General features: G+C 39.4%; 1 protein-coding gene and 1 pseudogene across 13 annotated transcripts in view; both read right to left on the bottom strand.

Moving 5' to 3' along the window:
* Window positions 1–519: 519 nt before the first annotated feature.
* The window catches only part of LOC105489230 (WD repeat domain 47), a 70,484-nt gene continuing 46,016 nt past the window's right edge, over window positions 520–24,987 (bottom strand). For all 13 annotated transcript variants that reach the window (XM_071066894.1, XM_071101234.1, XM_071067017.1 and 10 more), the window contains 7 exons: window positions 21,220–21,295; window positions 16,539–16,696; window positions 12,803–12,972; window positions 12,132–12,302; window positions 11,253–11,384; window positions 4,659–4,877; window positions 520–1,885 (listed from right to left, as the gene is read on the bottom strand). In XM_071066894.1, coding sequence (XP_070922995.1) covers window positions 1,743–1,885; window positions 4,659–4,877; window positions 11,253–11,384; window positions 12,132–12,302; window positions 12,803–12,972; window positions 16,539–16,696; window positions 21,220–21,295 — 1,069 coding nt within the window. In that variant the 3' untranslated portion in view covers window positions 520–1,742. The remainder of the gene's footprint in view (window positions 1,886–4,658; window positions 4,878–11,252; window positions 11,385–12,131; window positions 12,303–12,802; window positions 12,973–16,538; window positions 16,697–21,219; window positions 21,296–24,987) is intronic.
* Window positions 16,705–20,977, bottom strand: LOC112427947 (NADH dehydrogenase [ubiquinone] 1 beta subcomplex subunit 3 pseudogene; annotated as a pseudogene).

The following is a 24,987-nucleotide window of genomic DNA, read 5'->3' as shown; positions in this document are numbered from 1 at the left end:
CTTTCTCTATTGCAATTCCCATGTCTTGAATAAATTGGCTCTATCTAGACAGAGGGCACAGTGAACCTGTTGGGTGATTACCTAATTTGACATATTCATACTCTTGAGTTTGAATTTATACATATTGTTAGGCTTTTATTAGTCAACTTTCACAATATATTAAGGATAGAAAGTTCTCTAAATCTTGGATAAAAGAGATAGAAGACACACAAAAGTTATACAGGCCAGGCACAATGCCTCATGCTCGTAATCCCAACACTTCAGGAGGTTGACTCGGGAGAATCACTTGAGGCCAAAAGTTCAAGACCAACCTGGACAAAGCAAGACCCCATTTCTAGAAAAATTATTTTTTTGTTAAGTTATACAGTTGCCAAGGATTAAAAAGCAAATTAGTAGAAGAACTTTAGAAAGAATCTAAGAAACTGATTACGGGCTTCATCCATTGGACCTCACTTTCTCCCAGTAAACTGAAAAAATAACATTCTTTTGAAAGCCAAAGACTCTGAGGAACAGAAACAGTTTTAGGTGTCAAGAGGTCTTTATTGAAATAATAGCACAGTTACACTTCTAATACCCTTTCCACTTGTATACAACAGATGAAAAATGCTTGCTACATACAGTGCACAGACAGTTCAATAATGAGAACCAATACAACTGCATTTGAAATAAATAAAATAGCCTATTTAAATAATTTAAAGTAAAATTACTGTACAATATGAAAATAAAGATACATAAATGTTAGAATCTACAAAGCTGTAGAAATAAAATCATTATTCTGCATTACACAAAACAGTGCAAGAAAAAAATCCAAATAAGCTTTTGGAGTGCAAAGTTTAAATCTTCCATTTTAAATTATCATGCAGACATAGCATTTCAAGCCATGCTATGGTCTATGGCAAGGATTTTAATTTTTAAGGAGAAAACTGCTAGCCAGTAAATTTACTGCCCCATCAAGTGTTGCATCACATAACTGCTGCTGCTCTGCTTCTATGGTTCAGTTTGGAAGGGAGGTATCCTGTTGCATTCAAAAAACTGAAGTTAACAAGTTTCTGAAGCAAACACATTTACCTTTTAGCCTGAAACAAAATTATATGACAAAATAATCATATCCCTGGGTTTAAGAAAAAAGAAAGGGCCTATACCACATAGTGAAGAAGCAGTTTTTCATTCACCTTTAAACTCCATAATGATCCTTAAGTGAAAGCAACCATGTAACTTTTGAGTGACATATATTATGGAATTCTGACCTCTAGAAGACAAGTGATAATACAATATGGGATCATGAGAAGAGCAAAAGTAATTCTGAACACCTGGGAAGTTTAATCTGGGAGGAACTTGGTTGCATTACATTTAATAATATAGTTGAAGTATAATTCCATTGCAATGTGCATATAAAACTGTTATTTAGGCAAAGACCAAGGAATGCATTTAATACTAAACTGTAAACACACTGTCCACCTTGACTTGGAGTGCACACCAACAACGGAAGAGCTCTTCTGCAGACTTTGGCAACGAGACTACATATAGCAGGTCACAGCAGCACGAGCTCACATGGAAGACTGAAAGCACTGCGGAATAACACCACCCAACACCTCCTATCAGTGGGATACATGGTAATAAGGGGCCTCTTCGTGCTAAACCACTTTCCTGGACACTACGTTCTTCAGATTTGTAATTTTCACAACTCAGTAGTCTTAAGTCTCTGTGCTTTTGCTGCATAGACTTACACCATGGGGTGTGCTCTACCCGTTGTAAGTCCAGAGGGTGACAGTTCTATCTGCAGAGGATGACAGGAAGGAAAGATCCTGGGTGTGCCATCTGCACTGAATCACTTTGTCCTTGTGCTCCCCCACCACCATGATAGGAAGCTGCTTGGTGAGGTCCCCTAAATTAGAAAAGAGATGTTGATTTACAATGCAAAATAAGAATAGGTACAGATTTTATAGACTTACTGTTACTTTAAGACATTACAGTATAAAAAATCTTAAACTACATTAATATAATACACTGAAAGGTTTACACAGGGATAAATTACTAACTACCTAATTATGCTATTAGTATTTGGTAACATACCCACACAGCAACATTTGACAAGTTGCTCTCTCTCTTTGAAATTCTCTCAACTTGATTTCTCCCTGATTTCAGTGCCACTCCCATCTTTTGCTAGTTTCCCTTTTCTTCTTGACTTAAAGCTTGGTGAATCCCAGGAGTCAACCCTCAGATTTCTTCTGTTCTCTCTGTACCTAACTTCCTACAAAATTTCATCTAGCAACATGGCCATTTATATATTTACAATTCATACATATTTTATCTCCAATCTTGAGTTCTCACTTAAGCTCCAGACTAGTATCCAAATAGTTATTCAGCATCTCACTTGATTGCCTGATAGTCATCCTAAGTTAAACTTGTCTAAAACCAAACTCGGTTTTCTTGCCTAAACCTGTTCCTCCCCTCGCCTATCTCCCTTATCTCAATGGCACCATCTGGTTGCTCATGACAAAAACCTAGGAATCATCACTGAATCCTCTTCCCCTCACTCCCTAAATCGAATCCAAATAAAATATATCTCAAATTTAGTCATTTCGTACTACCTCCACCTCCACCACCCTAGTCCAAGCCACCATCATCTCACCTGAACTATTCCAACAGCCTCCTCATTGACATTTATATTTCTACTCTTGCCCCCCTTACAATCTACTCTCTACAGAACTCCAAATTCTCTAAAAATATAATTCAGCTCCTATCACTCCCATTTAAAATCTTCCAAAGGCTTCACATTATACTTTTAAAATGCTTATAGCCCACCAACTATAATAAATGTACCACTCTGGAGGGGGATACTGATAATGGGGGGGGGCAGGCTATGCATGTGTGAGTCAGGAGTATATGGGAAATCTCTGTATCTCTCAATTTTGCTGTTAACCTATAACTGCTATTCAAAATAAAGCCCTTTAAAAATGTCTATAAAACCCTGCCATTTATTCTTCTGTGTCTCTCTCTCTTAGTTCACTAAGTTCCGGCCACATTGGCTTCTTGTAGTGTCATGAACGTGCTAAGCTGGTTCCTACTTCAGCATCTTTATACTTGCTATGCTCTTCTCCTAGGGTCCTGGCCTGGCTTGTTCCTCCTCATCATTCTGGTCTCTGTGCAAATGGCATTTCCCTGGAGAGACCTACTCCAATGATCCTATTTAAAATAGCCCTCCCCCTGCAGTGAGCCGAGATGCACCGCTGCACTCCAGCCTGGGCGACAGAACAAGACTCCATCTCAAAATAAATAAATAGATAGATAGATAGATAGATAGATAGATAGATAGATAGATAGATAGATAGACAGACAGACAGAGAGACAGACAGCCTTTCCCTATTCACCCTAGTCACTATCTCCCTACCATGCTAATTTTTTTAAACAGCACTAATACCTAAAGTTACATTATTGGTTTACTTTTCATTGAACTCAATATAAGCTCCATCAGGGAGGGAATTAACTGTCTTATTCTCATCTGTCAGTCCCTAATTGATACACAATATTTGCTTGATGAATGTTTAAAAATAAAACTAGATACTAAGACCTAATTACAAAGATTGTATGCTAATTATTTAATGTAGAAGCTAATAAGAGTACATAAATCTATCATTTATCTCAGAATGAGTCACTATAAATAAATGTTGATTTTAAAAAATATCTTAAGTGGAGGCGGGAGGATCACTTGAGGCCTGGAGTTCAAGACCAGCCTGGGCAATATGGCAAGATCCCATCTTTACAAAAAAATTTTTAAAATTTGCCATCCATGGTGGTGCACAGATGTAGTTCCAGCTACTTGGAGGCTGAGGCAGAAGGATCGCTTGAACCCAGGAGGTCAAGGGTATAGTGAGCAGTAATCATGCCACTGCATTCCAGCCTAGGTGAAAGAGTGAGACCCTGCCTCAAAAAAGAAATCAAAAACTAACAATAAGGTTGGGCATGGTGGCTCACACCTATAATCCCAGCTCTCTGGGAGGCCAATGCAGGCAGATTGCTTGAGTTCAGAAGTTCGAGACCAGCCTGCACAACATGGCAAAACTTTATCTCTATGAAAGATACAAATATTAGCCAAGTGTGGTGGCATGCACCTGTAGTCCTAGCTACTTGCAGGGCTGAGGCGGGAGGATCGCTTGAGCAGGGGAGATAGAGGCTACAGTGAGCTAAGATCATGCCACTGAACCCCAGCCTGGGCGACAGAGCGAGACCCTATCTCAAAAACAAAAACAGGCTCGGTGCGGTGGCTCACGCCCGTAATCCCAGCACTTTGGGAGACGAAGGCGGGTGGATCACTTGAGCCCAGGAGTTCGAGTCCAGCCTGGACAACATAGTGAGCCCCTGCCTCTATAAAAACAAAACCAAAACCTAACAATAAGACTATTCACTGCTTATTTAATAATTTGCTATTATATATCTTAATACAGTCTCAGAATCTGCTCAATACCATAAAATGATTGAAAATATTATATAATTATAATTGATTATATAATTAATTATATAATCAATTGAATTAGAATTGATTATATAATCAGTGGTTGTGGTTGATTATATAATCAACCACATTACACTAACAAAAAAAAACAAAGGTCCAAAATAGAACGGGAAAGATTAAAAACAGAGAAGTCGATTTCAATCACCTTGTAGGTCTGTCACCTTTATTTTCATATCATAAGAGCCTGTTAGCAAGTAGTGAGCTCCCGGGGAGAATCGAACAGAGCGAACATCACTGGAATGAGGGTGATAACTTTGTACCATTCTTCCTCCTCTTATGTCATACAACATGCAGCTAGAATCTTCTTGACCTGTGGCTAAGAGACGACCACTGGGATCTACAGCTACAGATGCCACTGCACTGCCTGTAGTGGGAGGAATGAAAGTTTAAATATGGAAAATCAATATACCCAAATGGCAACACAGTTAATTATGTTCACTGAGCCATATACTAACGATTTAATGTAGTTTATCAATACTGTTCAGCTATGAAAAAATCCAAATTAACAGTTAACCAATGAACACTTGTGTCCTTTTAAGGCCCAAGGCCTAAACAAGATTTTGTAAGAAACGAGAAAGTCCATTTTTTGTCATTTGAGAGAACTGTGTGGAACAGCATCACCTATAGCGCAATAGATGAGCCATGCTACAGAAACCACTTTTCTCAATGCAGTGTTTTCACTACTGAGTAAGTGTCTAGAAATGCTCCTATACCCAGCTAAGAGTCTAGCTAAAGAGACAAGAAATTCAGTAACAAAATGCATTTTATTTTAGGACAACAGTATAGGAAATGTACTAAAGCAACACATGATTACTGCCAGTAGGAACTGTGAACAGAAAATAAGCTCTTGGGGGCATATATTCAGGGCAACTTGAATCCACGTCTCCCAGAAATAAAATAAATAAATAGGCTGGGCACCGTGGCTCACACCTGTAATCCAGCACTTTGGGAGGCCGAGGTGGGCGGATCACAAGGTCAGGAGATCGAGACCAGCCTGACCAACATGGTGAAACCCCATCTCTACTAAAAATACAAAAATTAGCCAGGCGTAGTGGCGTGTGCCTGTAATCCCAGCTACTCAGGATGCTGAGGCAGGAGAATCGCTTCAACCTGGGAGGTGGAGGTTGCAGTGAGCTGAGATCGTGCCACTGCACTCCAGCCTGGGCAACAGAGTGAGACTCCATCTCAAAAAAAGTAGACAAATTTTTTTGAGACACAGTGAGACCCTGTCTCAAAAATATAAATAAATAAATAAATAAATAAATAAATAAATAAATAAATAAGAAGTTTGAGTAACACTGCTCTAGACCAAAGTGGTCTAGGAAGACTTCACAAAAAAATGAGACACAAGTTAGATCTTGAAAAACAAACAGTATAAATAAGAGTATGTATGTACGTATACACAGGCAAACACATACATTTATATGTAATAAAGAATAATCTTTTCTTGAAATATATTGAAAGAGAAGAGGGCTATTATGATCAGCAAGAATTACATAAGAAAAAGTTTAGAGGAAAAGTATAAAACAGTTACAGGAAGGTGGACCAGTTTGGCTGGAGTTAAAAGTTTAACTTTTAACAAAAGTTAACATGAAAGGCAGCTTGAAACTGAAATGCAAAAGGTGGGTTAGGGCCAGGCCATCAAGCGCCTAAATCTCAAACTGCAGAGTTCTGAACTTGTCTCCGTAGACAGTAAAGCATCACTGTAGGTTTCTAAGCAAGAGAATTACATGATTCGAGCAGTACTTTGGGTAGATTAATCTAAGTGAAAATGTGTATCAAATTAAAGTGGAAAGATTATAGAACAAAAGAGGCCACTGGAAGACAAGAAAGATTTCAGGAACAAAAACTGAATAAACAGTCAACAGTCTAGGAAATTAACTGCCTGAGTGGGGCAGTTAATTAAAATAAAGCACAAATGAGTCCCAGATTTCAAATCTAGTTGCATGAGGAAATAAAAGAACCATTATCAAAACTAGGAAAATGAAAAACAACAACAACAACAACAACAGTAGGGAAGGTGGGAAGAATAACTGATTTAGAGGAGAAATACAAAGAGTTTAGTTTTACACGTACAAAATTCATAGTGTCAACAAAAATCTTCATTCATTTACTCAAAAAAGTTATTAAATCACTACTCCCTTAGGCCAGGCACTATGGTAGGTGCTAAACCTCTTCTGAAAATAAAAGAGGTATCATTGCTGCCTTGATGAAACTTAAAATCTATTGGAGGAGGGAAGCACTAAACAAGTAAACGAGTACATAATTTTAAATAGTGATAAGAGTTCAGTAATAGAAAATAATGGTGAGGTCCCAATTAGGTAAGTCAAAGAAGGCCTCTCTGGCCAGGTGGCATTGAAGTTAAGACCTAAAGACAAGAAGGACCTAACCATGAGAAGACAAGAGGAGGAACATTTCCAACTAAGGAAACAGCACATGGCTTTACTGGACATGGACCTTGGCATGTTCCAGGAATTGGAAAGAAAAAAAGTAAGTGATCTGAGATGAGACTAGAAGGGTAAAAATGCCAAGTCAAGCAGGGTCTTACAGGTCGTGATAACAAGTGTGCACTTTAAGATTTAAAGCCACTGAAGGTGTGAGGTGACCAGGTTTATTTTTTCAAAAGTGTACTCTGACTGCTATGTGGATCACAGACTAAAGGGAGCACAAGTGAAAGTGTACAGTAAGGAAGCTAGTGCAGTGGTTCAGTTGAGATGCTGGTGGTTTATCCTATTTATCCTAGAGTGGTAGAAATAGAGGAAAATACGTAACTGGGTTTTTTGTTTGTTTGTTTTTTTGTAGACAGAGTCTCACTCTGTCGCCCAAGCTGTAGTGCAGTGGCATGATCTCGGCTCACTGCAACCTCCACCTCCCAGGTTCAAGCGATTCTCCTGCCTCAGCCTCTGGAGTAACTGGGATTACAGGCGCCCACCACCACGCCCAGCTAATTTTTTTGTATTTTTAGTAGAGGCAGGGTTTTACCATGTTGGCCAGACTGGTCTTGAGCTCCTGACCTCAGGAAATCCGCCCACCTCGGCCTTCCAAAGTGCTGAGATTACAGGCATGAGCAATCACACCCGGCCAGGTGCAACTCCTGGGACATTTAACTTTTAGATCATGTAGCTGAGGCATAAAGTTGTTATATACCATGTTTGGTATAAGTTTGTCTTACTGTTTCTCTACTAAGAACTCTTTTTAAGGCCAGGCGCGGTGGCTCATGCCTGTAATTCCAGCACTTTGGGTGGCCGAGGCAGGCGGATCACGAGGTCAGGAGATTGAGACCATCCTGGCTAACATGGTGAAACCCCGTCTCTACTAAAAAAAAAAACAAAAAAATTAGCCAGGCGTGGTAGCAGGAGCCTGTAGTCCCAGCTACTCAGGAGGCTGAGGCAGGAGAATGGCATGAACACAGGAGGCGGAGCTTGCTGTGAGCTGAGATCGGGCCACTGCACTCCAGCCTGGGCAACCTGGGCGACAGAGTGAGACTTCGTCTCAAAAGAAAAAGAAAAAAAAAAAAAGAATTTTATGAGCCTAGCACACAGAATAGGTTTCAGCTAGAGATAAAAATGTAAGTCCTTCAGCATATGCGTTACACTTAAAGCCGGGGAAATGGGTGCAATCATCTAGAGAAAGAAAAGAGACTAAAGTCCTGAGCCCTAGGGAATGCCAGAATTTAGAAGTTGAGCAAAGAGAAAGAGCCAGCAAAGGAATAATTACCCAGAAAGGTAAGAGAATAGCAGAAAGCCCAAAAGAAAAGTGGAAGAAGTCAACTGTGTTGCATGACACTGAGAGTTGAAGCAAAAGTAGGATATAAAAGTGATTTGACAACCGGAAGTTTATTGGTGATCTTGAAAAAGACAGCATTTGTTATAATGGTTGCAGCAGGAACCAGATTAGAATAAGTTAAAGACTGAGGGTAAGGAAATGGCTAACAGTATATATAGGCAAGACTTGTGAGATATCTTGAGTAAAAAAATAAGCAAAAATTGAGGGTAAGAGCTGGAAGGGATATAAGGAGATCAAGAGATGAATTTTTGGCTTGCCAATTCTATAAAATGTTTGCATGTGCATGACAGAGAAGCAGAGGAGGAGAGATACCGTAAGAGGAAGACATTAATGTTATCAGAGAGAGGAGACAACCAAAAACTAGAAGTCTCTGAAATGGAGAAAAAGGGCCTGAAAATAATGTAGAAAGCTAGAGTTTAAAAATAAATTAGTGGTAAGTGTATAGAAATTACACAAATAAACAAACAAAAAAACACAATTATTAACCCCAAGGAAAATATACACAGGAAAAAAAATAAGCTATGAATGGCATCACCCTGGTTAAAACAATGTAAACAATGACTAACTGAGCTAACCAAAACTGATATATCAAAAAGATGCGGAGGGGCTAGGCAGGGTGGTGTGTGCCTGTGGTTCCAGCCACTCAGGAAGCTAAGGCGGGAGGATGGCTTGAACCTGGAAGTCAAAACTGCAGTGAGCCATGAATGCAACACTGCATTCCAGACTGGGTGACAGAACAAAACCCTGTCTCAGAACAAAACAAAAAACAAAAAAAAAAGATGCAGAGAGAGGAAAAATATATGTGAATGTGGGATGATGGGAGTTGGAAAGGCACATGAAAAAGTTAAATCTTCATCTTCTATGGTAAGAAGTCAATAAATAATCCTAAAGAAAAGAAAATAAATTAAATAAATATGAATATGTCCCTTATTCACATACAAATTCTTCCTCTCTCCACATCTTTTCAATATAGTTATATCAGTTTTGGTTAGATCAGTAGTCATTGTTTACATTATTTTAACCAGGGCAATGCTGTTTTTCTTAATAAGCCTTATTGAATTGCTTGATTTCTTAAACCAGGGGTCCCTAAGCCCCACGCCACTGACTGATAGCAGTCTATGCCCTGTTAGGCACCAGGCCGCACAGCAAGAGGTGAGCGACAAGTGAGCAAGCATTACCACCTGAGCTCTGCCTCCTGTCACATCAGTGGTGGCATCAGATGCTCACAGGAGTGGGAACCCTATTGTGAACTGCACATGTAAGGTATCTAGGTTGCGTGCACCTTATGAGAATCTAATGCCTGATGATCTGAGGTGGAACAGTTTCATCCCTAAACCATCCCTACCCCTTCCCACCCCACCCATGGAAAAATTGTCTTCCACAAAACTGATTCCTGGTGGGTGCCAAAAAGGTTGGGGACTGCTGCCTTAAACTATGTCATATATTAATTTTGAAAATGATACAAACTAAATTTTAACAAATCAATGATCACGGACTCAAATGTGCTGTAAAACATCATATCTGGTTTGAATCAAAGTGAAGAAAAAGGTCCATGAAACTCAAAAGAATAACAAGGCATTAAAAAAAAAAAATACCAAAAATTTAGAATACAAGGCAGACCTTTTCACTTGGAATACTACCATAGAATTCTCTTCTAATTCTGCTATTAAAAACTACAAAGGACCAGGCATGGTGGCTCACACCTGTAATCTCAGCACTTTGGGGGGCCAAGGCAGGTGGATCACCTGAGGTCAGGAGTCTGAGACCAGCCTGGCCAATATGGTGAAACCCCATCTCTACTAAAAATACCAAAATTAGCTGGGTGTGGTGCTGGGCGCCTGTAGTCCCAGCTACTCATGAGGCTGAGACAGGAATCGCTTGAACCTGTGAGGCACAGGTTGCAGTGAGCCAAGATTGTGCCACTGCACTCCAGCCTGGGTGACAGAAAGAGACCCTGTCTCAACAACAACAAAAACTACAAAGGTGGAAAAGGTACTTTAGAATAAAATAAGGATAATAGCAGAACACTGTGTCACTCTTAGATACCATGCTTAAAAGGTAGTACAATGCGGCCAGGTGAGGTGGCTCACACCTGTAATCCCAGCACTTTGGGAGGCCGAGGCGGGCAGATCATGAGGTCAGGAGATCGAGACCATCCTGACTAACACGGTGAAACCCCATCTCTACTAAAAAATACAAAAAATTAGCTGGGCATGGTGGCGGGCGCCTGTAGTCCCAGCTACTCGGGAGGCTGAGGCAGGAGAATGGCATGAACCTGGGAGGCGGAGCTTGCAGTGAGCTGAGATCGCACCACTGCACTCCAGCCTGGGCGACAGTGTGAGACTCCATCTCAAAAAAAACAAAAAGGTGGTACAATGCAAAGAACAGTACATGGAACAATCTAAGACATACTGTTAAGTTCAGAAAGAGAAATTTGTAGTGCATGCTACCATTTCTCTGTGTATGTGTGTGTGTGTGCATTTGTGTTTGCAGGAGAAGGGAGATTAGGATACATACAAACTTTCTGGTTATATATTTATAGAATATTTCTGGAAGAATAAATAAGAAATTGGTCCTTTAGTGAAAGAGAGACCAAGAAATAGGAATGGAAAGAAAATAGTACATTCCATTGTTCAATTTCACTTTTTGCCATGTGCATGCATTTTAAAAAATGTTTCTAGACGTCTGAGTTATAAAATGGCCCTGCTAACAGACAATCTGGGACATTATATTTAATCTCCCTGGGCCTTGGTTCCCTAAGCTGAATATTATTTTTACAAATAAGGTAACAAATGAAAGTATTTTGAAAGAACTGAAAGTAACTAATAAAATATCAAGTATTTATTTCATTATTTTTTCTATTTTTTATATTGCAGGGGAGAGGAAGTTGGCTACTGCAATTTACAAAGTTTTTTTCCTCATATAAATTCATTTAAATTAAAGAAAAACCTACCAGTTCCATGAAATGTTGTGCCAACAACACGAACACAACTTGGTACTCGAAGATCCCAAAATCTAACAGTCTTATCTTGGGAACCAGATGCAATCATCCAGCCACTCCAGGTATAAAGTGCTAAAATATGCCCTATAAAAGATCATATACTCAATTATTAATGTGGGAGAGTGTCTTTCCATAACATATTCAAAGCTAAGCACTCTAGACTTGGGCAAGGTCGCTCATGCCTATAATCCTAGCTACTCAGGAGGCTGAGGCAGGAGGACTGCTGGAGCCCAGGAGTTCGAGGCTGCAGTGAGCTATGATCATGCCACTGCATTCCAGCCTGGGCAACAGTGGAACACCCTGTCTCTAAAAAAAAAAGAAAAAGCTAAGTACTCCTTATTTACAGGGCAAGTGGAGGTCTGGTTAATCAAATGTACTATGTGATAGAGATTTTTCACATTTATCAAATAGACTGACAATTTTAAAAATAAAATAAAATTCAGTAAAATGCACAACATCAAAACCATACTAGGCCAGGCATGGTGGCTCATGCCTATAATCCCAGCACTTTGGGAGGCTGAGACAGGATGATGGCTTGAGCCCAGGAGTTCAAGACCAGCCTGGGCAACACAGTGAGACCTTGTATCTACGAAAAATTTTTTAAATTAGCCAGGCGTGGTAGCACATGCCTACAGTCCCAGCTACTCAGGAGCCTGGGTAGGAGCATCACTTGAGCTCAGGAGGTTGAGGCTGCAGTGAGCTGCAATTGTGCCACTGCACTCTGTCTGGGCAATAAGAGCAAGACCCAGTCTCTTAGAAAAGCAAATGCAGAGAGGAAAAAACACAGATTGAACAAAAAGAAAAGCAGCACTTGAAATTGATATTACATACCAGTATGTCCACTCAAAGCATGGAGGCCCTGTCCTCTTTGACAATCTGTTGTATAAATGTTACAATCCCCTGCTCCAGCACTTATTAAAATAGCTCCTCCGCTTTCTGGGCCTTCCATAAATGCCAAGTCTCTAATTGTTCCATCATGCATACTAAATTCCAGATCTGGTCCTGAAACAGTAATAAGAATTAAAAAAAAAAAATGCTGCTCAACTTACTGTGGTAACTTGAGATTGCTAAACTACCTCAAAACTGGTCAAGAATAATGGTTCAGAAATATGGTTTGTATTTTCATTTAGGGATTGGTATTATAAGCAGTTTCACTTCACTGAGCAAAGAATTTTATCAAAATAGCTATTACCATAGGGTTATCTTGTCTCTTATCTCAAAGAAAAAGAAAGAGAAGACAGGTGATGTCTAGAAAACATCTGGTAGCTATTTAAAGGTTATTTTTCTAATAATTTTATAAAACTCAAACACCACCTAGACACCTGTAAGAATTTACTAAGAAAGAGTAATACCTCATGAATGTAACTAAACAATTAGAATTACTAAAAAATTCTTAAGATTATATTCTTGGATTTCATTAAAGACAATACAGAAATACAACATGGAGGAAACATAACGTATACACTGGTAAGCTAGCTACTGCTTACATACTTGGGCCCTACCTGTTGCGTTACAAGTCTCCGCATTGAAGGGCAGCACTTTGACGTATTTGTCATTTGATCCTGTTGCTAATAACTGCCCACAAGGACTCCAGGCCACACAGTAAATGGATCCTTTATGATGTTTATTCCTTTTAAAACGTACCACTGGCTGCTTAGGAGTCTCATGTGCACTGAAAAGAAAAATTACAGAAAGATATCTCAATTTCTTGCTTGCTACAATCAATTATTATGAGGTTCCACATTATAGTTGTTCCTGAAGGAGCAAAAAGCATGTCAGACAACAGCTTATTAATAATTTTCAAAATCATAGAAGAAACAAATTAGAAGCATACTTAAAACCCAAAAAGTAAAATTATAAACCAAATCATACTAAACTAACTCTCATTTCAGATGACAAAGGAAACAGAATATACGACTTTAAAAAAAAACTCTCCATTTCTCATATTCTGTATGGATTTTAAACTCAGAAACAAAAAAAAATTAAAAAGCTAACAACGCTTCCAAATTTTTAAAAAATGCAATAAGCATGTAATAAACATATAAGCACATAATAAACATGTAATAAACATATAATATGAGCAATGTGCAAAAGAGTTCTGTCCAGAGTTTAAAATCTGGTACAGGTAGATATTGTCATGACTACCTATATACAGTAAGGCAAGTATAAGTTGTTATATAGTCCAGTATAAAGCACTAGGCCTTAAAGGATAGGGTGAATTTTTACAGAAAAAGAAGGCAGAACCACCACTTTAGTGACAATAAAATATAGCAGGGAAAGTACTGGCTGAGTATGCAGCAATGCAAAGAGTATGTGGGGCTAGCAGTGAAAAGCACGAGGCATTTAGTAGAGTGAGCAGGAGGGATGTGGTGGGTGAGGCGCTGCAGGCTCAGCTGTGGAGGGTTCTAAATGCCACGCTCCTCAAGAGTTTGTCCTTTTTTTTTTTTTTTTTGAGACGGAGTCTCGCTCTGTCGCCCAGGCTGGAGTGCAGTGGCGCGATCTCGGCTCACTGCAAGCTCCGCCTCCCGGGTTCACGCCATTCTCCTGCCTCAGCCTCCCGAGTAGCTGGGACTACAGGCGCCCACAACCGCGCCCGGCTAATTTTTTGTATTTTTAGTAGAGACGGGGTTTCACCGTGGTCTCGATCTCCTGACCTTGTGATCCGCCCGCCTCGGCCTCCCAAAGTGCTGGGATTACAGGCGTGAGCCACCGCGCCCGGCCAAGAGTTTGTCCTTTAATGACAGTCAAATACTGGCTTAATGGGGTAACAGCATTTTATCTACACTTTGAAACACAGACTAATATGAAACTAAAGATTTCTAAATCAGGTATAACGATAAAATCAAGTCTATGTAAGAAAATGTACATGTTTCTGGAGATTCACCCTGAAGGATGAAAGGGTTAAATGACATAATATCTAAGATTTATTTTTAATACTTTAGCAAATAAAAAAGATGAAGGAAGCAATGTTACAAAAATCTTGACAACTATTGAATTTCAGCATACTAGTCTCTCTACTTTTGTGTCTTTGAAAATGTTCATAATTAAGAAATTTTTTAAAAACAAACAAGAAGACCGACAAATCTCTAATACCTAAGAAGCATTTAATATTGGTCTAGGCAGGGCACAGTGGCTCATGCCTGTAATCCCAGCACTTCGGGAAACCGAGGAGGGCAGATCACGAGGTCAGGAGATCGAGACCATCCTGACCCCGTCGCTACTAGAAATACAAAAATTAGCTGGGCATGGTGGCACGTGCCTGTAGTCCCAGCTACTCAGGAGGCTAAGGCAGAAGAATCACTTGAACCAGGGAAGTGGAGGTTACAGTGAGCCGAGATCGTGCCAATGCACTCCAGCCTGTGATAGACAGAGTGAGACTCTGTCTCAAAACAAAAACAAAAAACCAAAAAACTGATCTAGAGAACAGACCAGATAAAAAGATTTTCTTTTCAGCTGCACAACCAATTTATCACCAAGTACCACTGATTCCTTCTTTAAATAGATTATACCTCTCAAACCCACCCACTTTGCCCCACTGCCACTGCCACCACATTAGCCATCAAATACAAACAGCTTCCTCCCTTTCTCCCAGCATCTCCTCTTATTGCCATCCAATCACAGGCAGAGGGATCATCTCAAAATACATTTACACTTGATCTGCTACTTTCAGTGGTAAGTACTTTCACTGCACTCAGCATGAAATCTAAAATGGCTAGAAAGCTCTGCTTAATTTAGTTCATGTCTATCTCTGCGGCCTTATCAAACTCAAGCTCATAATTTTCCAACCAATCTGAATTTATTTCAGTTCCTAAAAAAAGCCAAGCTCTTTCTCACCTCATGTTCCCTCTATATTATTCTCTTCTCCCTTCTCTTTACATAGCTAGGTTCTACTCATCCTTAGATCTCAATTTTAGTGCCTCTGCCTCAAAGAAGTCTTTCTCTGACTTGCCAGTCTGCACCCTACCCCATTCCCATTTTATTCTCTCACAGCACCTTGTAATCCTTCTTCATAACATCTACCAAAATGTGTATTTGTGTTCATTTGCATGACATAATGCAAATGAATGCATCTTCCCCACTAAACCAGAAGTTCCATGAAGCCAATAAACATGTTTGCTTTACACACAACTATAGTACCTAACACACAGGAACCCAAAATATGTATTTGCTAAATAAATGTATTTCTTTTCTTTTTTTTTTTTTTTTTGAGATGGAGCGCCCACCACCTCGCCCGGCTAGTTTTTTGTATTTTTTAGTAGAGACGGGGTTTCACCATGTTAGCCAGGATGGTCTCAATCTCCTGACCTCATGATCTGCCCGTCTCGGCCTCCCAAAGTGCTGAGATTACAGGCTTGAGCCACTGCCCCCGGCCTTATTTTCAAATCAGTTTCTTCACAGCCTATGACACATCTGTGTTTGTGTAAGAAATACAAAAGATGAGAAACAGTTACCTTAAGTTCAAGTTAACCCTAAACATACAAGTCTTTGGTTCTACCTCCATAATTATTGCTATTTCTCACTCCCTTATAGAGAATTTTGCCATTCTTTCTTAAATATTTCTACTTAAATAATGCAGTGAGCACCAGTAAATTATAATACTATCAATTAACCTAGGCCTTATTATATTCCCTTTCCCAATCATTAAATGCTATCAACAGTCCAAAAGCCTAAATTATTGGTTTCAGACATAGAGATAGCAAAAAAATACAAACAAATGAAAAATCCCACCCCTCTGTTTCTCAAACTAGGGTTATAATTAAAAAGTCTTAAGAGGTGTAAAACAGTAAGAGTTGTATGTAAATTACATGCATAATTTATAAATAGGTGTGTATGAATAGGAAAAAACACAGTATATATAGGGTTCAGTACCAGCCAAGGTTTCAAGAATCCACTGGGGTTCTTAAAATGTATCCCTTGCAAATAAGGGGGGATTACTATATAAAGAATTTTCAGATAAAAAACAAAATACAAAAGCCATGGAAATAAAGAAATCTAAAGCAATAAATGAGCAATGTTGTAATCAAAAACCTTTTATGAAAAAATTATAAAGTTAATCAATGACTTAAGTATATTTCCTAAGCACTGAAAGTAAAAACAGTTATTTTGTAACAGAAAATAAAGTTTAATCAAAGGAAAGAAAGATTTGAAACACTACTGAATGGCAATTCTGGAAAAGGAACCTATAAGGCTAAATTAAAAACTAAGGTAAGAATGGCAGCACAAGTCATTGATCCTTACCTTGGATCAATTACGTCTGGATAGGCACATACTCTCAGAGTTTTTGAATTAGAACCAACAGCATATAAACCTCCAGCTGGATGAAAAGCCACTGCTCTAACAGCTTGTGTGTCTTCTAGGATATTAATACAAACAAACTGCTTTTTTGATTTGTCATCCTATGGAAAGAATGAATATTAAAGTCACCTATTAAAAAAATGAATTTGAAAGAATTCATCTTTCTCCCATTTTAAATTCATTTGAACTGTATTATTCTTGTTGGATCATGTTAGGTTTACTACCAATAACCATATATTATTTTCTCTATGTTTTTCTTACTTTATTAAATCTTAGTAACATCCTTTAAGAGGCAAACACACACACGAGTAGGCTACAGTGAAGAATCCTATTTTGGAGACTTAAGAAGCCACTAAGATACTTCCAGGTATTATCTTCAGTGATGCTTCTTATCTTTATTCTGGGACACCAGGTAATATTAAGCACCTACAGCTACCACAAATGCAGCAAATCTTTGAATCCTTTTAATAATGCACCATCAGACGAAACACTATTTGCAAAGTCACCCATGTTTCTCCAAGCTTCATTACAGCCCCATAGATCCTTAGCCCTCCTGCAGCCAGCTTCTCCTGGATGGTTTCTAATGGTGTTTCTTCTATCTTCCATTGTTTATAATCTGGAAATTCCATTTTATTATGTTCATGTTCATGTCCATGTCCATGGGCCATGTCTACATTCTTTAGATGATTCTTTTAAAATGCAGTATTACTGCTTTCCTTTTTTAAAAAGTTTTACTTTTTTTAATTAAAAAAAAAAATACAGATGGAGTTTCTCCATGTTGCCCAGGCTGGTCTTGAACTTTTGGGCTCAAGCAATTCGCCCACCATGGCCTCTCAAAGTGCTGAGATTACAGGTGTGAGCCACTGCACCTAGCCAATTGTTCGTTTTGTTTTGTTTCGGTTTTTTTGAGATGGAGTCTTGCTCTGTTGCCTAGGCTGGAGTGCAGTGGCATGATCTTGGCTCATTGCAACCTCCGCCTCCCAGGTTCAAGTGATTCTCCTGTCTCAGCCTCCTGAGCAGCTGTGATTACAGGTGCCCACCACCACGCTAGACTAATTTTTGAATTTTTAGTAGAGACAGGGTTTCACTGTGTTGGCCAGGCTGGTCTCGAACTCCTGACCTGAAGTGATCTGCTTGTCTCAGTCTCCCAAAGTGCTGGGATTACAGGCATGAGCCACTGCACCTGGTTCCAGCCAATTGTATTTAAATACATATGATTACATGAAGTTTTTCTGATAGCAGTCTCCATATATTAAGTAGCAAATTCAAATTCCCTAATTTTTCTATTTTTCATTACTCATTGCTAAACTAAGCTCAGTTCATAAACACTCAAGTTTTTCTTCAATTATTAAGACAAAATATAGTAATAAATATGGGCCAGGCACAGTGGCTCATGTCTATAATCCCAGTACTTTGTGAGGTCGAGTTGGGCAGATCGCTTGAGCCCAGGAGTTTGAAACCAGGCTGTGCAACATGGCGAAACCCCATCTCTATAAAAATGAAAAAAAAAAAAAAATTAGCCGGGTGTGGTGGTGTGCATCTGTAGTCTCAGCTACTTGGGAAGTTGAAGTGGGAGAATCGATTGAGTCTGGGAGGTTGAGGCTACAGTAAGCCTGGGCAACACCTGTCAGGGAGGGGAGCGGGGAGTGGGGAGAAGGGAGGTAGAAGGTAGGGAGGGCTGGGGCACGAAGAAGGAAGGAAAGAATAAGTATGCATTCCTATATTAAGTTCTCTGTAACTATTAAGAGAAAAAAAGCCCACTAGAAGTTCTAACAAAAATAATAGAGTATCATTTGTGTTTCCAAATGAAGGAAGTACAAAGGATTATTAATCTGCTTAAGAAAAAATGTTTACCATTATCTCTAGCAATGAATAATTCAGTATTTCAAGCTGAAGTTATAAAATATCCCTTTAACAGCCTGGGCAACATGATGAAAACCCATCTCTACCAAAAAAAAAGAAAAAAAATACAAAAATTAGCTGGGTGTGGTGGCACATGCCTGTAGTCACAGCTACTCAGAGCGCTGAGGTGGGAGGATCACTTGAGCCTCGGAGGTCAAGGCTGCAGTAAGCTGAGATCGCACCACTGCACTCCAGCCTAGGCAACAGAGCAAGATTGTGTCTCAAATTAAATAAATAAACAAACAAACATCCCTATAAAATAAATGGAAAAATAATGGAAACATTTGAATGTTTCATTTCTACTTTTTTTTTTTTTTTGAGATGGATTCTCACTCTATTGTTCAGGCTGGAGTGCGGTGGCACGATCTTGGTTCACCACAACCTCCACCTCCCAAGTTCAAGTGATTCTCCTGCCTCAGCCTCCCAAGTAGCTGATGTTACAGGCATGCGCCACCACACTCGGCTAATTTTTGTATTCTTAGTAGTGATGGGGTTTCACCATGTTGGCCAGACTGGTCTCGAACCCCTGAACTCAAGTGATCCGCCCACCTCAGCCACCCAAAGTGCTGGGATTACAGGTGTGAGCCACCGCGCCCAGCCTCATTTTTACTTTAAACTGTCAACTCGTCCATCCAGATCTATCTTCTGAAGAGAGAAGCTGAAGCAGTTCTGTATAAAAGCTTTGGTGACTCCTACTACTGACGTCATTTGAAACCACCGTGTTACCCCGACCAGGACTGACTGGACATGGTGAAGGAACCTCTACACTAGGTATGGTCAATAGACTCAACCAAACCCTGTCTTTTGAGAAGTATGAATGTCAAGTACACAGACAAAGGAAAATCACTTCAGCTCTGGATGTATTCTGAGAGGTCTAGGACCCATAATGACTACAGCAATGAAAAGACTATGCCTCTCTCTACCTAAGCCTTTATTCATGCAATACAACCTAATGTGTTATACTATGTATGTCCTATGTAAGTGAATTGAATGTATTATTCGTATGAATTTGGCTAGAAATGTTGCATTTTCCAATAATCCATACAAAGGGAATGTGACTGCAAAATTATATAATAGCATGGGGTAGATAAGAGAAAAAGGGAGGAAAGATGACTAATTAACTAAATGGCCTATAGCACATCAATAATTACTAAACATTGCTTTATAGCAGAAGTCACACACATTGATTTTATTTGCTGTCCTTCAGTGTTTTAAATTGACACAGAGTTTTGCTCTTGTTGCCTAGGAGGGAGTGAAATGGTGCAATCTCAGCTCATTGCAACCTCTGCCTTCCGGGTTCCAGTGATTCTCCTGCCTTAGCCCCCCAAGTAGCTGGGATTACAGGCACCCCCCATCACGCTCAGTTAATTTTTTGTATTTTTAGAAGAGATGAGGTTTCGCCATGTTGGCCAGGCTGGTCTCAAACTCCTGACCTCAGGTGATCCACCTGCCTCGACCTCCCAAAGTGTTGGGATTACAGGAGTGAGTCACTGCATCCAACCTTAAAATTTTTTTAATTTGTTGTCATTTAAAAAACTAGGATATTTCACATAAAAATCTAGATTTCTAGCTTTTCTTGAAAATCAGGTCAGGTGCAGTGTCTCACACCTGTAATCCCAGCATTTTGGGAGGCTGAGGTGGGAGGATTGCTTGAGCCCAGGAATTCGAGACCAGCCTGGGCAATGTAGTCAGACCATGTCTCTATTAATAGATATACATACATATATTTTTTGGAGACAGAGTCTTGCTCTGTCCCCCAGGCTGGAGAGCAAAGGCACGATCTTGGCTCACTGCAACCTCTGCCTCCTGGGTTAAAGCAATTCTAGTGCCTCAGCCTCCGGAGTGGCTGGCATTACAGGTGTGAGCCACTATGCCTGGCTACTTTTTGTATTTTTACTAGAGACGGGGTTTTGCCATGTTGGCCACATTGGTCTCCAGCTCCCGACTTCAGATGATCTGCCTGCCTCAGCCTCCCAAAGTGCTGGGATTACAGGTGTGAGCCACCATGCCTGGCCTAATATTTTTTTAAAAAATCAAAGGAACTGGAAACACTGGACTTGCATATTTCTTTTGCAAGGGACAAATGTTCCTTTATGCCTATCTATTTCATCCCTAAAAGCATCTCAAATTAACACCTTTGTTTATGGGGTTAAAATCTGAACTAGGAAAAGTAAGATAGAGTGAAGCTATATACTAGTTAGGAAAGGATGCTTGGTTCCAAAGCAAAAAAAATAGGTGTACTGATGAGAAGCCCAAAGAGATACCAATAATGAAATTAACCATAGGGTTCAGAGAATAACACAGAGCCTCAATTCATGTCCCAAGGCCGCTACTGGGCCATTAATATGAACACTCCCACATGTCCAACTGTGCTTTCTAAGGCTCCCTCTTCAGTTACACCACTGAGAGCTCAACTGCCCTGAGCCTTGAAATAAATACCAATATTAGCAGTAATAACTACTTTTTTAAAAGTTTTTTTTTTTTTTAAAGACACAAGGTCTCACTCTGTTGCCCAGGTTGGAGTGGTACAGCGGCTATCCACAGGTGCAATCTAGTACTCTACAGTCTCAAACTTCCGGGCTCAAGACATTCTCCTGCCTCAGCCTCCTAGGTACTGTACACCACGTCTGACTAAAACCGTTCTTTCTTTGAATTGAGAATTCCTTAGCAAAATTTACAAGTGCATATGAAAACAAAAAAACTTCCTTCCCCAAAGTATTACCTCTTCCCCTTTTGACCTTGATAGACTCCCTGAAGAATCTCCAAGAGGTGGCTTAATGACCGAATGTTCTGATGAGCTGTGGGAGTAGAAATTCAAGTAAAGTTTACTCCATGTATCAAAATAGAAACTAAATTAATTTACCCTTTCAAACACTAATTTTTCTTTTTAGCAAACAATCCTAGCTGACTCCAAAGTTACTCTCGGGAGACATTTATTAAAATAGCCTCTGGATTCAGTAGCACCAATGGGAGTTGTAAGGAGGAGATGAAAAGCCATTCTGGGCCGGGCGCGGTGGCTCAAGCCTGTAATCCCAGCACTTTGGGAGGCCGAGGCGGGTGGATCACGAGGTCAGGAGATCGAGACTATCCTGGCTAACATGGTGAAACCCCGTCTCTACTAAAAATACAAAAAACTAGCCGGGCGTGGTGGCGGCGCCTGTAGTCCCAGCTACTTGGGAGGCTGAGGCGGGAGAATGGCGTGAACCCGGGAGGCGGAGCTTGCAGTGAGCCGAGATCACGCCTCTGCACTCCAGCCTGGGCGACACAGCGAGACTCCGTCTCAAAAAAAAAAAAAGAAAAGCCATTCTGGAAAGAAAATTAAGTCAAAGTCCACATATTTTATAGTGAGATGTCAAGTACCCTTCTCTTGCTTAGTTCCAGAATCCTGTTTGCTATGCTTAAATCCAACCCCAGACAGGACGCTGGAGAATGCTCCAGGGAAATTATCTGGCCCAAGAGAAAAAAATATCAGAAACTCACAGTTAAGGGTCCCTTAGTAAAACTATGTTTCCACTTAATCACTTTTTATGAGGCCAACAGGCAGACAGATCCACCCACATATGTAGCCCTTCCTTCTAATCAGCTTTTTAATTTTTTATTTAATATTATAAAATATAATAGAGACGGGGTCTCGCTATGTTGCCCAGGCTGGTCTCGAACTCCTGGGCTCAAGCAATCCTCCCCCCTCAACCTCCCAGATTGCTGGGATTACAGGTGTAAGCCACCGTACCCGGCCAGTTTTTGTTTTAATGCCTCACTGTTTACAGCCAGCCAAAGCTTTCTAGATACCTGAAGAAAGCCTAGATAAAAGGTATAGACTAAAATGAACAGAAAAATGAACTTGGGAGAAGAGAAGCAATTTAGGGAACAAAAGCTACAAAAATATAATTTAAATCCTTAGATAGAAGAGGAAATAATGGATTAATAAGGAAACAAGAGCAAGATCTATTTTTTAAAAAGGAAAAGAAATTAGATAATAAGAAAGACCTCTTAGAAAATTAAAATATGATGGTAGAAAAAAGTAAATCCATAGAAAACGGAAGTGAGGAAATTGCTAAATAATAATTTTTTAATTTCCTAGAACTTAAGTTTCCAACTTAAAAGGGCCCATGAAATACCCAGAAGAATGAAGAAAAATAGAATCATTCTGAGGTCTATTTTCTATATCATCATGAAGTTTCAGACTATCAGGGAAGCGAAGAACCTGAAAAATTCCAGAGTAGAAGGAGCAATAGGCCTCACCCAAAGAATGAGGAATCAACCAGCCTCACCAACACGGTGAACATGGTGAAACCCCATCTCTACGAAAAATACAAAAATTAGTTGGGTGTGGTGGCGTGTACCTGCAGTACCAGCTGCTAGGGTAGCAGAGACACAAGAATTACTTGAACCCAGGAGGTGGGGGTTGCAGTGAGCCAAGACTGCACCACTGCACTCCAGTCTGGGAGCCAGAGCAAGACCCTGTCTCAAAAAAAAAAAAAGAAAAAAAGATAATGAGGAATCAAAATAGCATCGGACTTTTTACTCAGAACACTAAAATTGGAAGACCATGTAGCAATGCCATTGAAATACTGAGGAATGATTTTCATCCTAGAATTCTATACCCAGCAATACTAACAAAAACGGTGAAAAAGCAAACACATTTTTAGACATGCAAAGTCTCAGAAACTTCACCTCTAATGTATCCCTTTTCAGGTAACTGTGAGATGTTAAAAACAGGGAACTTAATAAAGAGATGAGGTAAAGGAAACCCCAAGAGAACAGTAAGAAAAGTCCCAAGATTCTATCTAAGTGATCAAAAAAGCAATAAATATAAAGTGAAACAGGAGTGATCCTGGAGGGACATCTCCCAAGGAGAAAAAATGGAATAGAGAAATTTCTGATACTTTTTACAATTAATGAGAGAAGTTTTATGATCTTATAATTCTGTCAAAGCACTTACAGATAGTTTAGTGATAAATATTAAGAAAACTAATCATGTACAGACACATGTACAACAACTTGATGCAATTATTGTCTCTAGGAAAAACAAGAAGCTATATGAAAAAGAAATATAATCATATGGCACTACATGACTCAGTTGTAAATAACATTTACAAGGTCATAGTAATGTTAACACTGATACTGATTTAAACAAAAATTGATATATACTGAAGATAAGGGATAGACCAATTGAGGGTGCCATGCATGAAGAGTATGGTAGGGAATCAACACATAGCAAAAACAGTAATAGAGGCCGGGTGTGGTGGCTCATGCCAGTAATTCCAGCACTTTGGAAGGCTGAAGTGAGCGAATCATGAGGTCAGGAGTTCGAGACCAGCCTGGCCAACATGGTGAAACCCTGTCTCCACCAAAAATACAAAACATTAGCTGGGCATGGTGGCACATGCCTGTAATCCCAGCTACTCAGGAGACTGAGGCCGGAGAATTGCCACTGCATTCCAGCCTGGGCAACAAGAGCAAAACTCCATCTCAAAAAAGCAAAACAGTAATAGAAGTATATTATTGAGAAATGCGGATATAGCAAAAGGCTGGGTGTGGTGGTTCACTCCTGTAATCCCAGGATTTTGGCAGGCTGAGGTAGGAGGATCACTTAAACCCAGGAGTTCGAGACCAGCCTAGGCAACATAGTGAGAGCCCATCTTTAAAAAAAAAAAAAAAAAAATGTATTATATGCATCAGAAAAAATAGCCAAATGGGTTGAAAATGGCAGCCAATAAGAAATAAAACCATGGACAAAGATGGGTTCTATTTTAAGCCTTGAAGTACTATTTGTCTTTTGAAATCATGTATGTATATTACATGGACAAAAACAAAAATTAAATTTTAAAATTTGAGTTCTTGTTTCGAAAGTACTCAAAACAACTATTATGAAAACTGTAATAAAAAGCAAATATTAAAAAAATAAAAATTTAGAAAAGCAAAAATTGAATGTATGCTCTGAAATAAAACTAGATTTTGACACTAATTATTTATAAAGTGAATTCCTATAAGCATCCAAGTGCCAAAAGCAAGTTATGCATTTTTGTACTTAATCTCAGCCAAAAAGCTGGGAATCTCATCTTATATATTTTTTAATGAACCACCCTGAAAACTGTTTTATGCTAAGAATAAAGAAAACGGTCCTTAACTATTCCCATTGCATAAATTAACACTTGTATACTAATGACAGCAAGATAAAAATTTTCCCTGAATAGTGAAAATGTAAATATGCAGTCTTCCACTGCTGTAATTGCCAAAGCGGCCAACACTGCAGCTGCAATCATTCCACCAGACTGTAAAACATCTTTCTATGCCCTGAAAGTCTGAATTTTAAGATTATTTGTTCAAAGATGCCAATTGAAGAAAAAAGAAAATCAAGAAGACTTAGAGATCCTAAAACTGTAGTTCTTTGAGTAGGATGGCTTATAAAAAATATAATTGCCTTGGTGGTAGTGAGGAAGCAAAAAGAAAAATAGAAGGAAAATGAAAACTATAAAGAGACTTAGAC

This window comes from Macaca nemestrina, chromosome 1 (genome assembly GCF_043159975.1).
Source record: "Macaca nemestrina isolate mMacNem1 chromosome 1, mMacNem.hap1, whole genome shotgun sequence".
Lineage (NCBI taxonomy): Eukaryota > Metazoa > Chordata > Mammalia > Primates > Cercopithecidae > Macaca > Macaca nemestrina.
Note: the sequence above shows the minus strand (reverse complement) of the source record. Positions and strands in the feature narration are given on the sequence as shown.